We start from the raw sequence: 17,976 nt of genomic DNA, 5'->3' as shown, positions 1-17,976 counted from the left end.
TGTAACACATCATTCTGGAAAGCACTTGAAGCCTTATTTCAAACAGAGAAGCAAACACAGTAATAGTTGAGATTTAGGATATGCTCATATGGTTTTAATTTTGGCCATAGATCAGTTCTGAGCTATTACAGAGAGAATTCTCAGTGTACTCATGATACATGGTAATTTTTGTATTTCCTTTTGCTGTAGCAGTCATTCTTAAACAGAAATGTCAGTGTTTGCTAAAGAAGAAATTAAACTTCTTTGGTTACAATTATGCCTCTATTACCAAAAAGGGGCATGTTCCTACAACTCACACAGTTGTCAAATCCTTCATTACTACCCCTAGTTGTCACACTCTCTATAGGGGAGCACAAGGAACATTTCAGCAAATGAGAGAGGAGGAAAATTATCGGTTATGCCAAAAACACAAAATGACTCTGTAGAGATTAACATTCTTTAAACACATACCATGTACTGGCAAACACAGTCCATGCCTGCAACAGCTCTGACAACTTGAGTCAGGGAAATGAGACAGCTGGGCAGCAGACAGGGCCAGCCATGACTTTTATGGCTATAGCTGGCTGCCGACTTGGGAAATTAAAAAACAAACAAACAAAAACCCAAACTAGCAGGGGTGAATGACTTTGTCCCTGAAGAGTATCTAGAGATGCAACAGACTGCTAAAACATTTTACCGATGTGGATGGCTTCACTACTTTGAAGTCACAGGATTTTAAAGCAGGAAAGGATCTCAAAGGGGTCTGTCTAGCAAAATACCTTGTGTGTATGTAAGTAAGACATTAGAACATGATCTCACTCCTTTACAGTGGTCTACAGTCAAGGCCTCACCTGCTCCAGCCCCCTACCCTGTATCACCCCATCAACTGTACTCTCCTTTTGCTCACTGGGCTCAAGCTACACTGGCCCTCTTAATGCTGCCTGAACAAGCCAAGCTCTCTGCTCCATCAGGATCCTTGTCGCTAATCCTTCCGCCTCTTCCACCGGGTTATCCACAGGCCAATTTCCTCACTCTGTCCAGGTCTCTGCTCAAATTTACACTTGTCGTCAAGACATTCTTTGATTACTCCATCTAAAATGACAGACGGGTCCCCATTCTTCCATCATTTTTCTTCAAGGGTTCTTTTTCTTCACAGCATTTTATCTCTGCTTAACTTTACTTAACATTTTATTTGTACTTTTTTACTGTTATTCTTCTGCATTAGACTATAAAGCTCTATAAGGGCAAAGCTTCATATCCTCAGTCCCACACGGAGCAATTATTCCTGAAAGCTAACATTTAAATCCTCTGAACCTTAGTGATTTCACCTATATAGTAGAGATCGTAATAACAAGCACCCTTACTGAGGGGTTGTGAGGGTTACACAAGTTACTAATACATCGAAATCATTCACTAGCTCCTAGTGTTCAGTAAAAGGTGGTTTTTAGTCAACATCATTGAATCCCTCATTTACAATTGAGACTGGGACCCAGAATTTCCACTCGAGTGCCCTTTCATTCTAAGAACATGGCAGAGAATCAAGACATAGGGCCTAACTGGGGACCCAGTTAGGGCATCACTTTCTCAGCCACCCAGGGTTGAACCACATCCTCCAGCTAAGCTAGGATGAAGTTCTTCAGTCTTCTCAGAGCCCTGGAAAGATCCTCTGAGGCAGGCCCTCTAAGGGCCCCACACAGGCACTCACGGACAAACTCAGACCTAAGTGGTCTTTCCTACCTTCCTAGAGAAAAAATGTAACTCATGGAAACAATAATCAGACTACCAATAAATATTTACTGAAAATAGGCCAGATAGGCCATAGGGATATAGACAGACATAGATGGTCTCTGTTCTCATGGAGCTAAATGTGATACCACTCTGGAAAATTTAATCGGCTACATGAAAAGTTAAAAAAAAAAAGTCATGGGAGGGGGAGTCCTATCAACAGAAGTATATTTTCAAAGTTAAGAAATAAAAACACTTTATAACCTAAAAAGGGCAATACCTTCATAATCTTTACGGGAAAAAAAATAACCTACTTGTTATTTGGAGACTTCCAGTTCTATCCAGTGCCCCTAGAACGATGGCTTTCAAACTCTTGTTACCCACATTAAGAAATTCAGTTTATACAGCATGCCACAGTTACAACTAAAAAAGGAATTTCACAAAACAGTATTTATCCTTACTACTTGTGATATACTATTTTCTTAAAAAAAAAAAAGTTCTTCACATCTCAGTATATAATTGTGTTCTGTAATATAATTTAAACAAAAGGGGGAAGGGGAGACAACTGGATAAGGCATACTGTTAGGTTAAGTGAGAGGCACCAAACATGCATGGAAACAGATTGTCTCAGACAGGAGACTTTGTCTAAAGCCTCATGACCACGTGTTTGCTGTCAAGTTAGAATATGTAAATTCTATGTATGTGTGGTTTTCTAATTCACCATGGCCGACGATTTCAGTGCTTTCCCCCCATCCACAGACCTCCTGCTCTATTCCATTCCACGAACCTGGACCTGTGCTCAGGTCTGTAACTCTAGGAACCACCCCACACCAGAAAAAAAGACTGAAAAGTAACCCCTGCACATTTCCACCTGTGACACCTTAGTGACACCTGACACAGACGGAATATTCTTGCTCCAGAAACTAGGTGGTGACTCTGGAGCAATCCGTCTAAGTTAAACTTTATGAACTATATGACCATGGGCAAGTTATTTAACCTCTCTGGCTAGATCTCCTCATATGAAGACAGGATAATCAACACACTTTTCTCCTAAGGTAGTGAGAATTAAATCTGCTACCATATGCTTGCTTGGCACATAGCAAGCACTGAAATATTACTGCTATTACTATTAGTGCACACCACACCAATCTAAACCTCCTCTGCCTAAACGTTAGAGCAGTGGTTTTGGTGTTCTTCAAAATTACTTCAGTTCTTAGCAAATAACTTGAACATATCTCAGGAAATAAATCTGACCTACTGAATACCACTTAAAATGTTGTCTCTTAAAGCCAATACTTCCTTATAAGAGATGGAAGGACTACTTGAAAAGACAGCCTTGCCCACTCCTGCAGTCAGCAAAGTAAAAGGATAACATGTTACTACTACTACACCCTTTACAGCATTTTGAAGCCAGGAGGACTATATGCTTGGAACTGGAAAATGCAAAATAAACATATCTTTACTCAAGCAGAAAATAATCCTCTTTGCCATTCAAAGTTCTCAAACCTTGAAAAAAATAAATCCACATTTAAGTGGATTTATTTAGTGTACTGTTTACATCAGAATTGTATCAGACACAGCCCTCTTCCAAAGCATACTTTATACTTTATGGGACTTTTTGAATGGACCTGAATGGTTCTCCAAAACCAGTTGTTACTATTTCTATAAAACATGGAAGTTACCATCAAGTGCTGCTGTCTTGCTACAAGTTGAAGGTAGAACTCCTGGCATATTCACTTAACATTTAGTATCAAAATGCCCAAATGTTAATGATTCCCTCTTCTCCCAACTAATAATTCCAGGGTGAGAGGTTAAGCTAAGTCCATTTCCTGTTCTTTCTGATGCAATATATTTTACCAACATCATCAATAATCTTTAATCAATATATTACTTTAAAACCCTCCTATTTCAGGGCACCTAGGAAGCTCAGTCATTAAGCATCTGCCTCTGGCTCAGGTTATGATCCCAGGGTCTTGGGATGAGGCCTCCCATAGGGCTCCCTGTTCAGCAGGAAGCTTGCTTCTCCCTTTCCCACTCCCCCTGCTTGTGTTCCCTCTCTTGCTGTCTCTCTCTGTCAAATAAATAAAATCTTTTTAAAAAAAGATTAAAATAAAACCCTTATATTTCTATATTTAAAATTATACTACTTTTTCAATTAAAAAAAACTGAAGGTATGATTTTAGTGCCTCACAACACATTGAAGGACTAGTAAGTAATGTCTCCTTAATTTAAAACTGGAAAAAACTCTAAAATTAGGTGAGAATTAATATTTAATCTTAGAATACTTATACCATCTCTTCCGAGAGTCACTGATAATTGCCAGTGAATACCGTGATCTTCAAAAACCATCTGATTAAATTAGACATATGAAGGGGGCTTACTTTCATCAAAAAGAATAAAGCTTTTCAGCCTAAGTATAGCTTTCACATCTGGACATTAATAATACCCATTTTCTTTAACCATGGTATGTGTTCTTTTTGTAGCCTACTTTAATTTAGTGTCTCAGCACACACAGAGTGAAAATGTTACATCTTTTCACAGACCTTCTCACGTTCTCAAACATTTCCATAATACTACAGTTCTTACTCTTTTTAAAGGACAGACAGGTAAAGCAACCCCTTAAAAATTTTTGTTGTTGTTTCAACACTAGTTAAAAAAATCCAAAATCTAACCAAAAGGAAGTCACAACAAGCATTCTATAATATAAACAGACAGTATCCACATAGTTTATTTCTCACAGTTCTCCTGACAAATGAACATTATTCAAGAACATACTGTATACACAGATAAGAAGAAACATACAAAATGTTTTAAATGATGCACAACAAAATCCAGCAGTATAAAAGAATGCATGTGAACTCTTGCTCACCGCGCAGACTAAATTTAATCACTTGTTTAAATAGTAATAAAAATACAATCTTTTATGGATCTTGTGCAGACTACAAAAGAGGGAAATTATTACCATATATATGATTTTTATATTAGGCAGTTTTCTTTGATGAGTTGCACTGACAACTCCAAATACAGAGGCAGAAGGCTGTGTATTTTAAAGGAATTAATGGTGTGAATTAGAGACTTTACACAGTTACTACCACTGGCACTTTTCACCATAGTTTGTACACATCACATGATCATCTTATATAACATTACATTTAAAAAATATATCTGAGTGACAATTGTATAACATTCACACACCATGAGCTGGTTAAGGAAGCAATGCCACAGCTGCCTCCTGTAGTGCTTCGCTGTTGGTAATAAGGACAGTTCATTGTGGTTAAAAGAAATTAGACATCAATATGGTTAAGCAGCTCCGATGTACTAAAGGCCATCAGTGGCCACCACTGGGACAGTGAGTTCTTTTAAAGTGTATATCCTAGAAGCAAATACCATCATTGGTTAAAACTTTGTCTAAGAAGTCAGCTTCTGTGCCGAAAACTATTTTCACAAAACTGAAAGCTACTAAACTGTTTTAAGATAAATACTTTGTCTTCTCATTATCCTATTTATGACCGAGTTCTTTGAAACCTTTGGAATTTACTCTCTTTAATGTGTGCTCTCGTTTCCATCTCACCCATTTAAGATCACCACCTAAAAGGCTTTAGGGTGATGGTGAGAAATTCACCAGGGAAACCCTTTGCTCACCAGGAATGCTCAGCTGCTGAACAGTAATCTAGAGCCACAACGGTGCAGAGCTGGACTTGACGAGAACACTCAGGAAGCTGTCATGCTGTGAGTGTCATTTCAGGGAAAGCAGAGAATCTTTCCAAACTGTGCACATAATTCACAATGATACCATTGCTATGTGTTGAAGAGGACTAGTATATGATGTTCTCTTCCATGTCATCTGTTTGCTGGAAAGTAGTTTGGGTCAAGGTAATTATAACTGGTGCCCTGTGACACACAGTAGTCTCTGTCTAAGAATGTCTCTGACCTATAAACAGGTTCTAACTGGTGATCTTCCTTGTGAATATCTGTTTCATGAAGGCTGCAAAGAAAACACACACACACACACACACACACACACAGAGAGAGACACATCATTAGATGGCACTGGATGCATTTCTGTCTAGATATTACAAAACTTCCTCACAGTTCTACATGTTTAAATCCATTAATCTACCAAAATCTCTAATAGAAAGTTATCTGAGATGTGGTATAATTCAAGAAAATTTCTTAATTGCCTAGAACAACAAGGTTTAATCCACTAAATGTTGTCATTCTCTAAGTAGTTTGGAAATCAAATTCACTAGCGGCTGAAAAGCTCTATGTCAAAGTGTGAGACCCATCATAAAGAAAACACTTACCAGTCTGAACAAGAATCACAGAAATCCAATGACATTTCTGGAGGACAATCCTGGCAGTGCCACCGAACTCCCTGGATAGGTTCTATGCCACAGTTATCACACTGTAAAAGTTTCAGAGAGAAAAAATATTAAGCTACACTGTTTCAAAGCCTTTTTTTTCCTGCTGGGAAACACATAATGTACATAAAAACATCTTCTCCTCTTTCCCTATGCACTAGACAGTAGCATAACACAAAAATCGTTGTAAATCGGATACAATTTCTAGCAAACTAGTAGCAATTCCACCCATTCAAGATGGATGTACAGGTGGGTAACACATACATTATAATAACTTCGGGCTAGCCTTGAATATGCTTTAATTTACTTTTTATTTTTATTTATTTTTTTAAGGTGTGGTTAGTCATTCAGTTCTTTTATTTTTTTAAATTTTGTTCATTTATTTGACACAGAGAGAGAGAGAGAGAGAGAACAAGCAGGGGTAGAAGGCAAAGGGAGAAGGAGAAGTAGGCTTCCTGCTGAGCAGGGAGTCTGATGCAGGGCTCGATCCCAGGAGCCTGGGATCATGACCTGAGCCAAAGGCAGATGCTTAACTGAGACACCAAGGCACCCCTAATTTGCTTTTTAAAATTTTTTAAAGTTTTTTATTTTAATTCCAGTATAGTTATATGGAGTGTTCTATTAGTTTCAGGTGTAAAATATAGTGATGCATCAATTCTATACATTACTCAGTGCTCATCATGCGAAGTGTACTCTTTAACTCACTTTTTAAAATTTTAAGTAAGTCACTTGCAAATGTGGACATTTTATTAATAACTCTTTACTTTAAAGGGACCTCAGACCAGTGTACAATGACTGTAATTGAAAACCACTGATTTGGGCACCGGGTGGCTCAGTGGGTTAAGCCTCTGCCTTCGGCTCAAGTCATGATCTCAGGGTCCTGGGATCAAGCCCCGCATCGGGCTCTCTGCTCAGCAGGGAGCCTGTTTCCCCTCTCACTCTCTGCCTGACTCTCTGCCTACTTGTGATCTCTCTCTCTCTGCCAAATAAAAAAAAAAAACACCACTGATTTAATGCCATAGTTAAAACTATACAAATATATTACAGAACTACTGAACAAGCTATCATTTGTGAACCCAGGTAAACACAAAGGTATTCTCTACACTTTTATCTTGCTGAATTATTCTCCAAAGCCTGATGATCCTAATAACCAAAGCCCATCATAAAGAAAAGGCAGATCTAACTCTTTCCCTGTGTGGTGGCATCCTGGTAGTCCTCAGTCTCTACTGAACAATTCTGGAAATAAATCTCATTTCTAGTTTCTCTAGGCCAACTAGAGCGGCTGATAGATAAGTAAACAAGCCACAGCTGGGTCTTACAGCGTAATTTTGAGAAGCGGGGTTATGGAAAGACCAAGAGAAAAAAATCATTTAATATAGTCTGGCTAATGGCCATACTAGAAGTTCAGAAGTATAATAATTTTAAGTTTCTGTGTATCAGTCACAGCACATATCGGTATGTTTATGTAACCACTACAAGCAATTCTATAGTTCTTGGTCTCGTTTTACTTCCTCCAATCTCATCAAATATACTTAATTCTAAAGCCAAAAGTGTTCTCAAACTTGTCAATCTCTCTCGATTTCCACAGCCACCAATCAAGCCCAGGACAATTTCATCTTTTGCCTAAATTACCAGAAGAGTCTCTAGCCAGTCTCCCTGCCTCCAGCCTTGCCTTCTTATCCATTCTCCATACTAAGTCCAGAATGATCATCCTCTCCATCACTTAATTTTTTTTAATTACATAAATAACACACATGAATACATTACTGTTTGCAAAATTTAACAATATAGTTGTCAGAGATTATCCATTCTAACCCGCCTGGCTTCCTAAAGATTATCAATACTAATAGTATAAGTAATAGGAAAGATTTTTCTGAAATGTAAATTTCATATTACCTGCTGCCTAAACTCCTTCAATGGTTCCCCAACCCTTTAAGGAAAGTTAAACTCCTCTGCAAATTTCCAAGGCACCTCAATAGCCTCACTACTCTCCAGTATGCTCTCTAGTCATAGTGAGCTATTTTACTAATTTAACTAAATTCTTTATGAGAAGAAAACAGAATGACAGAAACTAAGTCCATCTTGTTCACTACTGAGTCCCTAGCACTTAAGCAAAGTGTCTTGAACATAACTGGTATTTCAAAATTGGTTGGAATGAATGGATGTACTTCAACTAGCCTGAAAAAGGAAAAGAAATTCCTCATCTATGAACAATAGCAACAAAAAGAGAAACAGCTCTGACAGATGAAAGGACAAAGAAAATCTCTCTCTCCTTCTCTCTCTCTCTCTCTCTCTCTCTCTCACACACACACACACACACACACACACACACGATGGGAGTATTATTCAGCCACAAAACAGAAAGAACTCTTGTCATCTGTGACAACATGGATGAGAAAGTAGAGGACATTTTGCTCAGTAAAATAAACCACGGAAAGGAACAAGTGCTCACTTACATAAGTGAACACTATATACGCCCTCACTTATATAAGAAAACAAAAAACTCAAACTCATAGAAGCAGAGAGGAGAATGGTGGTTGCCCAGGGTTGGGAGATGGGAGAAATGGAGAGATGTTAGTCAAGTGATACGAATTTTCAATTATAAACTAAGTAAATTCTGAGGATCTAAGGTATAGCATGGGATTAATAATACAGTATATATACTTGGAATTTGCTAAAGGAGTATATATTAAGTGTTGTCACCACACACATACAAATATGAGATAATATTTTTGTACTTAAAACTGTGTACACCTTCAATATATACAATTTCTGTCAATTATATCTCAGTAAAGATGGGAGTAAGAAAGAGAAATAGCTAGACAAAAACATCTCATATTTTACCTCAAAATATAGATGCTTCTATGTTTGTCTTCTTTCCACTGAATCATAAACCTATTCAAATACCTAATACACTATAGTTATATGAATAGGACTAGAACTAAACTTACTTTTATCTGTGTGCTGGGAAGTCTGGAATTTAAAACTCCAGAATCTATCTTAAATATCTCTTATCACCCTTTCAAAATTTGAATAAACAGTAGAATTTACCTTAAAGCCCACATGTTGTACAAATCCACTTTCAGCTTGCATCTGCTGGAGTTTCTGCTTCTTTAACTTTTTAAACTGTAATAGTTCCTTATATTCAGGTAAATTCCTATACACAATAGGAATACTTTCTTCATCCTAATAAAGAATAAAAGAGAAAACAAAAATGTTTGATAATTAAAATTAACTGAGTACAAGAAATACTGACACAGAGGTGCTTGGGTGGCTCAGTCAGTTGAGCATCTGGCTTCAGCTCAGGTCATGATCCCAGGGGTCCTGGAATCAAGCCCCAGATCAGGCTCCCTGCTTCTCTCTCTCTCTTGTACTTCCCCAGCTTCTGCTTTCTCAAATAAATAGTCTTAAAGAAAGAAAGAAAGAAAGAAAGAAAGAAAGAAAGAAAGAAAGAAAGAAAGAAAGAAAGAAAGACAGACATAGGTATTTTTTTCTATTAACAAAATGTTTTTTACTTTTAAGATACCTCACCTTAAGGACTCATAAAAAATTAGTCTGCTTTTAGCAATATGTTAGACTAATATTTTTGGAGGGCTTTTTTTTTTTTTTTAAATCTTTATTTATTTGAGGTGGTGGAGTAGCACAGGGAGAAGGAGAAAGGGTTCCAAGCAGGCTCTACACTGGGCAGAGAGCCTGATGTGGGGCTTGCTCTCACAAGCCCGAGATCACAACTTGAGCCGAAACCAAGCACTGGCCTCTTAACAGACTGTGGAGGGCTTCTTAATGCAACAGTAATATTGAGTTGTAGTAGGCCACCTAACAAAGTACCAGGGGATGATTCCCATCTCTGTTACACATTAATGCAGACTCAACCCCATTCCAACACATTAATGGCTATCTGAGATACTCCTTATAATCTACTTCTACCTGATCTGCAGGAAGCTCCTCTTCTTTAAAAGACTTTTATGCTTCCTCAAATAAATGTATTATTTTCTAAACAATGAGCAAACGAATCTCTGCTCTGTAGTGCCAATGACCAAGTCAGTACATTCCTGTCTTACCCAAGGGGATAAACTAAATTACAAAAGATGATTATTCAGAATAGAGTATAAAAAACAGAATACTAAAAACAACAAAAAGATATGAAGCTGAAGTTGACAGACCAATCACTAACTGCTTCTGACTTTTTCTCCCAATTTATTTGCACTCTGCCCATCAATGCTCCATTTCTTTTCCTTTGCTACCTCATGACTGATCCCATGGTCACTAATTTCCACAATGTTCCTGTAACCATCTCCAATTCCCTGACCACATCCATATTCTATCAGTTCTGATCCAGACAACTCCTACCCCTCCCATTCCTCCTATTCCTCATGTTAGGTAATACTAACTACAGTGTTTCTTTTATGTCAAGGAAACTGGTGTTTACAGAAATGATAACATTTACACAAGGTCACATAGTTAACTAGTTGCAAAGTCAGGTAACTTAAACCCAGATTTTCCTCAATATTTAACTAACTCTTTATACACAAAGCAGCCTAAGGCCTAAATCCAAGAGTTATTCTTAATTTTTCACTCTTTTATCTAATCCATCAAAATCTGTCACTACTTAATACTTTATAAAATCTTTCAGGGGTGCCTGGGTGGCTTAGTCACTTAAGCGTCTGCCTTCAGCCCTGGTCATGATCCCAGGGTCCTGGAATTGAGTCCTACATTGGGCTCACTGCTCCATGGGGGCCTGCTTCTCCCTCTCCCTCTGCCTGTTGCTCCCCCTGCTTGTTCTGTCAAATAAATTAATAAAATCCTTAAAAAACATAATAACATCTTTCAAATTGCTCCTCTAGAGTATTCACTCTTTCCGCAAGCCCCACAATGGCTTAAAATCTCCCAATGACTTCCTACCTACCTACAGAGACAACTCCCAAGTCCTCAGCTAACAAAAGATTCTTTATAATCTCACACTATCTTTCACCCATTTCAAGTTCTTGTCAATTAAAGATGTTAAATTACCTGCCTAGGTCAGTACTGAGGATGACAACGTAAGTAATGTAATAAATACAATGTGGCCTAACTAAATAATAGGGTAAGAAATCTTATAATGAAATTTATTAAATTCAGATATATTTTAAGCAAATACAGAATAAAAACTGCCAAATTTTTTAATTTGCATTTTAGGTCTAAGGATACTATTAAATTTGGCCAATAAGACTAAGAAAAGGTAAATCACCTCATAACCAGCAGGATGGCTACTAGCCAAAGGAAAAAAAAAAAAAGAAGAAGAAGAAAACAACAAGCGCTGGCAAGGATGCAGAGAAACCGAAACCCTTGTGCACTGCTGGTGAGTAAGTAAAATGTTGTAGCCACTACAGAACACAGTATGGCAGTTCCTCAAAAATTAAATGGAGAATTAACATATGGATCCAGCAATTCTACTTCAGTATATACCCAAAAGAACTGAATGCAGGGACTCTTAACAGCTATTTGTACACCTATGTTCATGGCATCATTATTCACAATAGCCAAAAGGTGAAAGCAAAACGTACCACTGACAGATGAACCAATAAACAAAACGTATATACATACCCCAAAATATTATTCAGCTTTAAAAAGGAAACAATGATACATGTTATGAGATGGAGGAATCTTGAATACATTATGTTAAGTGACATAAGCCAGTCAAAAAGGACAAAACCTGCATGATTCTGAGGTACCCGGAGTAGCCAAATTCATCGAAACAAAGTAGAATGGTAGCTGCCAGACACTGGGAGGAGGCAATGCGGAGGTGCTGTTAAATGGTTCTGAAGTTTCAGTTTTCCAGGAATTAAAGAGTTCTGGGGATTGGTTGCACAAAAATGTCAGTGTACTTAACACTACTGAACTATTCACTTAAAACTAGTCAAGATGGTAAATTAAAGGTTGTTATGTATTTATCACAATAAAAATTTTTAAAAATACCCATAAACAGAGCTCCTTGTTATAATTATTTTCAAGTTTACTTAAAGGGGAAATACTAAGACTAATTTCAGATGAGGCTAAAATAGTGTACAGATTTTAAAAGTGTATGGAAGTACATACATGTAATCATATTCTCTCTCTAGATAATGCCTTTCTGAAGAGAACTGAAATCTGTAAATTTTACCACTAGTAGCTTCATAAATATACATTTGAATAGCTATTTCAAAATAATCAGACTGATTTAAACTGGTTCTCATTTTAAAATAAATTAATTAAATCAACCAAACAAAAGTTAAATCAAATTCAATCTACTACATATATTAATCTACTCCTCACCTGGCTCAATTTTGTTCATCCTTTAATGCCAACCTGACTACCACTTCTTTTGAGTTCCTCCACTTAAACTCCAAATCTAAATAAAGTACTTCGTTTTCTTCTTTTTATAAAGTACATGGAGCCCAACAAGGGACCTGAACTGACAACACTGGGATTAAGACCCGAGCTTAAGATCAAGAGTTGGATGTTTAACCAACTGCACCACTCAGGTGCCCCTCAATCATTTTAAAAATAAGAAAATAAAGGGAACAATCAAGCAGTTACACTGCCTTTTCCATATGTACCCTCAGGTAATCAAAAAAGTTGATGAAGAGGGAGTTACTTCACAGAACAGTCTCTCAAATAAATAATGAGGAAATGAAAGACTATCACTATTTTATAACATCAAATGAATTAATGAATCTACTATGTCCAAAAAACAAAAAAGACAAACAGATTGATGAAAGTACTCATTAAGTAGTCCTGTTTGCCCTAACAAACAAATCTGGGGGGCGCAGTCTGTTAGGCGTCTGCCTTCAGCTCATGACCTCGAAGTGCTGGGACAGAGCCCCGAGTCCAGGCTCCCTGCTCAGCGGGCAGTCCGCTTTCTCCCTCTTCCTCTGCCCTTACCCTGGCTTGTGCTCTCTCTCAAATAAATAAATGTAAAGAAAAAAATTTTTAAAGATTTTATTTATTTGACAGAGACACAGTGCGAGAGGGAACAGAAACAGGGGGCATGGGGAGGGAGAAGCAGGCTTCCCGCTGAGCAGGGAGTCCAATGCGGGGATTGATCCCAATACCCTGGGATCATGACCTGAGCCAAAAGCAACAACTAAGCCACCCAGGTGCCCCAATAAATAAAATTTTACCAAAAAAATAAAAATAATTTTTAAAAAGTCTGACTCTTGGTTTTGGCTTAAGTTGTGATCTCAGGGTCATGAGATCGAGCCTGGCATCAGGCTCTGTGCTCAGCATGGAATCTACTTAAAACTCTCCCACTCAGCTCCTATACCCTGTGCTCATGCTCTCCCTCCCACCCCACTTCTTTTTTTCAAATAAATAAGTCTTAAAAAACAATATAAAAAACAAATCTGAATCTGGCCAATTATCTAGACCTACTTTCAATTTATAGAAAATCCAGGGAGCAGAAAAACAGAATTTCTAAGTGACACCAATTATCTAGACCTACTATCAATTTACAAAAAATTCAGGGAATAGAAAGACAGAAGAGATGACAAGGAGAAGCAAACAAAATATACACAGTGGTAAATTCTAATGACCGACTTTCTCAACAAAAAAGTCCTAAGAGGAGAAAAGGGTGGTGGGAAGGGAAGGAGAAAAGGAGGAAATCTACTGTAATTTATGACTGGGGAAATGTGAACTGAGCGCATGTTTGATCGTATAAAGAATTACCTTTTTATAAACATGGTAATAATATTCTGTTATGTCTGGGACTTGCTCCAAAATAACCCAGGATGGAAGTGGGTAAGAAATACAGATGAAAATAAGATTGCAACAAGCTAGTAACTATTGAAGTTGGGTGACAGATGCATGTGGGTTCATTATACTATTCTATTTTTGCAGATATTCACAAAATTTCTTTTATTATTATATATAGTACATATATATTTCATTATACTATTCTATTTTTTGCATGTTTTTAAGTTTTCTCTCATTTACATGTTATATCTAAATATATAATAATATAATGATATATATTATTAATATATAACAATTTAACAATGTATTGTTTTTATTTTTAACAATATATTGTTTTTTTAAAAAGCCCATAAATCTGACTGGCAATTAAAAGAAACCAACATTCTCTGAAGGGTAGGAATAATTAAAAATTCTGGTGCTCTCATTCTGTACTCTGATCTGTATAACACATAGGTAAATACTCATTTTATATAAATAGGTAACTTACTGATGCCTCTTCAACAGCAGTGCTCATGTGGCTATGAAAACAGGATCGGTCATCATCTTCATCCATATATACTGGTGGTTCATGGGAAGTCATGAAAGTGGAAGGTTTAAAGAGATGCTTATTAAGGGGGTGCTGTCGTCTGCTTGTTGAAGACTAAGAAAAAAAAATTTTTAATTGAGACATTGGAAAATCATGGAAAGAATCAAAGATGCTCAAATATAACTATTATTTCCCTCCAAGTCTATTAAAAGGATTTCAGCTCTATTCTTCAGCATAGTCTTATGTGGTTGTTTTTTTTTTTTTCTATATTACCTAGAATTTTAAAAGCACAACTAGATTTAAAAAAAAAATGCAGGGGGAATATCCCAACAACAGTACAACAGATCACGTGCTATCTAGCTTGTATATGGATCCCCAGCATTGATCACACTAATACTCAAATCCTGAACACTCCTTTTACAGACATCTTACAGAAGATCAGGGAGGATGACATAGCCTAAGCCAGATATAAACAATCACGTAAAAAACACTTCCACAACACGACGAATGTCTAAAAATCCTATCTAACACTGTTAGGCGTCTGTATGTCAATGTCATCTAATCCTCACAGCACTCCTCTATCACCTCTAATTTAAAGATGGAGGTTACATTTCTTGTTCAGGGTGCTGCAGCTAATAGTGGTAGAACCAAGATTACAAACTAAGCCTGTAAGGGACCAAAGCCCTCACTCTCAAACCACTGTATAGACTGCCTCTCTTCACAGACAGTATAAGCCACAAAGAATAACCTCAGCTACAGGCAGAACCATCATTTCACTGTTCCAAAACTCAAACTCTAACCATGGGAAAGAATCGCTGTGTCAGTGGCTGGGCTACACTGCTATAGTTAAAATGCTAACTTAAAATTCAGTGCACCCAAAGGAGGGAACACATTTAGGTTTCTTTCTTTCCTTTTTTTTTTTTTTTAAAGAAGATTTTTAAAATTTATTTCACGGACAGAAATCACAAGCAGGCAGAGAGGGGGAAGCAGGCTCCCCGCTGAGCAAAGAGCCCGACGCGGGGCTCAATCCCAGGACCCCGGTATCATGACCCGAGCCAAAGGCAGAGGCTTTAACCCACTGAGTCACCCAGGCGCCCCAACATTTAGGTTTCTTTAGTATTCCTTTATCATTCCTAGTCTTAGCTGTGAAAATATAAGGTGTCCAACACATCTAAAGTTAACTTGGAAATTAACCATGAAAATTAGAGCTGTTGAATTAAATATCAAGGTTCCAACATTCCAAAGTTACAAGATGAACTCGACATATTTGATACAAGTAATGCTATATTGGGGGGAATCCAAAATATTTAAATCAACTGACAAATTAAAACAAGCTTCCAAAACTTGGTAAAAAGATGATAAACAAAACTTGTAAAACATGGAGCTGTACAGACAATATTCTTACTGTAAAATCACATAAAACAATAAGGAAGCTGTAACAGAGAAGGGTTAACAGCATCAGATATGCCTTTACCTTCTCTTGTGAAGGGTGGCAGTGGTGGTGGAGAGGAAATAGCAGGAAATAAAAGAGGCCATTTGTGTGCTTTAGTTTTTGCAATTAAAGCAAAATATTGGCTACAGTTTGATGCAGTGGTCTATGCAGGAGAAAGGTAACAGCTTTTTCACTGTAAAGAGTAGCAGAGAATAGTAGAAAAGGCCTGGGATCAGAATCAGAGATCAGTGGTTCTTAGACTCAACTGACTCCATTTACCGTAAGGCCTACCTGGTTTTTTTGTTTTGGTTTGGTTTGTTTAAGGCCGTATTTTAAAGTAATCTCTATACCTAACAAGGGGCTCAAACTCACAACCCGGCGATCAAGTCACATGCTCTACCTGCTGAGCCAGCCAGGTCTGCTGAGGCCTAGTTTTTTCATCTATAAAAACACTGTAAGGGCGCCTGGGTGGCTTAGTCAGCTAAGTGTCCGACTCCTGCTTTCAGCTCAGATCATGATCTCAGGATTGTGGGATCGATCCCCATGTCAGGCTTCATGCTGGGCATGGAACCTGCTTGGGATCCTCTCTCTCTCTCCCTCTCTGCCCCAACCCCCCTTCTCCCTCTTCCCCACTTTAATTAAAATTTTAAAAGGGAGGGGCTTTAGAACAGTACCTGACATAGAACATTCAATAACAGAATAAAGCCAACTATCATTAGTAAAGTGCAAGTGAAAGTGGTAATACCACCTACAATTCTAGAGTTATAGTGAGGATTAAACAGTGTATTTTAATAAACATTTCTATTTTTGTATTTATGTAGCATATCTAAAAACAGAAACTCATTGTGTTTAATGAAGAGTCAAATACCCTAAAATTTTTAACATCACAAAGGACTTTCTGATATACATTTAACCTACATCTTTCAAGTATTTCTAAGAAAATAATGAACATAAAGGTCATTCGATTTCATGGAGTAGCAATAACAGAATCCTACCCTGTGTCCATGAACAGTATAACAAAATGATTAGAGTAAGTCAGATTTTAAAAATAAAACAACTTTGTTCTGATAAATGCCTACACTTTTACACAGCAATTCTGACTTTAAATTTAATCTAAGGTCTAAAGTTTACTTTCTCTATTTTTTTTTTTTTTTTTTACCTTTTTGGAGTATATATATAAGTTTGGTGTTCTGCCTGGGACTGGAATGCCAGCTTTAGTTAGTTTTATGAAATATTTCTGCACTCGGCTAGCAACCTGAGGAAATATGACAAGCCATTTAACATAATCACAAGACATGCAATACCTCAATATTTTTCTAAAATTAAAATATACCTGTGTATCTTAATGAATGTTGACAACTTAAAATTTATCATAAATCTAGAAATAATTTTAAACTGCCAAAAAACAGTTATATTTTAAAATCTAGAGCAAAAAAATCATTAAAGTACAGGAAATATGTTTGACTCCAAAGCCAAATACATATTTTCTACTAATGAATGCTTATGCTCATACCATTAAAAATACATCTATTAATTTCAATGATAATGTGAAGAAAACTGATAGATTTTTTTTTAGAAAGACAAAGAATACTTCCTATATATGTTACAAATCTATCAGCATAGTCTAACCAGAAAGTATACAACTCACTAAACATTCAAGAGACACTAAGTTACATTACATTCTAATGTTTCAGTAATGACTGAAACAGAATTATCTCAAGCTGTTTCAGAAATTTAAAAAAATAAAAAAATAGAAAACTGTATTATAGCATTTTTAGCTAAAAAATGATGTAGCAGATTTGATGTCAGCTGCACTATCTTTCACCAAAAAACTATCAAAACCTGCCAACAATATGGGACCATCTCCTCAATTACCTGTTTGGCTGTCCTATTACCCAGTTCATCTGCTATCTTCTGCCAGCGTCGAGATTCTACTTCTTCAGGAGGGTATTTCAGGAGTAGCTGTTCAAGCTTTTTCTAAGAAACAGAAGACCAAATTTAAGAAAGTTTAATACTGAATGCCATAAATAAATATATTTACATAAATGAATAAATACATTCACACTTCCTTTTCAACTACCTCCCTCCCCAATTTTGGGGGTTAGGTTACTAGAAATCTTCATAGTAGGAAAAATTTCCATTAAGGAAATTAAGACTTCACAGGAAAAATGAGATTAGAGAATAAATCTATGGAAAACCTTGTAAGATTTTTTATTCACTTAAGTAAAAACACAGTACCCCCC

The 17,976-nt window shown here is 36.9% G+C and overlaps 1 protein-coding gene across 11 annotated transcripts in view; it reads right to left on the bottom strand.

Annotated features, from left to right (window-relative positions):
- Window positions 1-4,398: 4,398 nt before the first annotated feature.
- Window positions 4,399-17,976, bottom strand: part of ZZZ3 (zinc finger ZZ-type containing 3) — a 119,157-nt gene continuing 105,579 nt past the window's right edge. For 10 of the 11 annotated variants that reach the window (XM_032360773.1, XM_032360769.1, XM_032360766.1 and 7 more), the window contains 6 exons: window positions 17,609-17,710; window positions 16,893-16,988; window positions 14,263-14,415; window positions 9,117-9,251; window positions 6,009-6,109; window positions 4,399-5,689 (listed from right to left, as the gene is read on the bottom strand). In XM_032360773.1, coding sequence (XP_032216664.1) covers window positions 5,545-5,689; window positions 6,009-6,109; window positions 9,117-9,251; window positions 14,263-14,415; window positions 16,893-16,988; window positions 17,609-17,710 — 732 coding nt within the window. In that variant the 3' untranslated portion in view covers window positions 4,399-5,544. Of the gene's footprint in view, window positions 5,690-6,008; window positions 6,110-9,116; window positions 9,252-14,262; window positions 14,416-14,532; window positions 14,575-16,892; window positions 16,989-17,608; window positions 17,711-17,976 lie in introns of those variants that run through there. The other variant, XM_032360772.1, reaches the window with a different exon arrangement.

The sequence above is a fragment of the Mustela erminea genome, chromosome 10 (genome assembly GCF_009829155.1).
Source record: "Mustela erminea isolate mMusErm1 chromosome 10, mMusErm1.Pri, whole genome shotgun sequence".
NCBI lineage: Eukaryota > Metazoa > Chordata > Mammalia > Carnivora > Mustelidae > Mustela > Mustela erminea.
The sequence above is the reverse complement of the archived record's forward strand: the minus strand, read 5'-3'. Positions and strand labels throughout refer to the sequence as shown.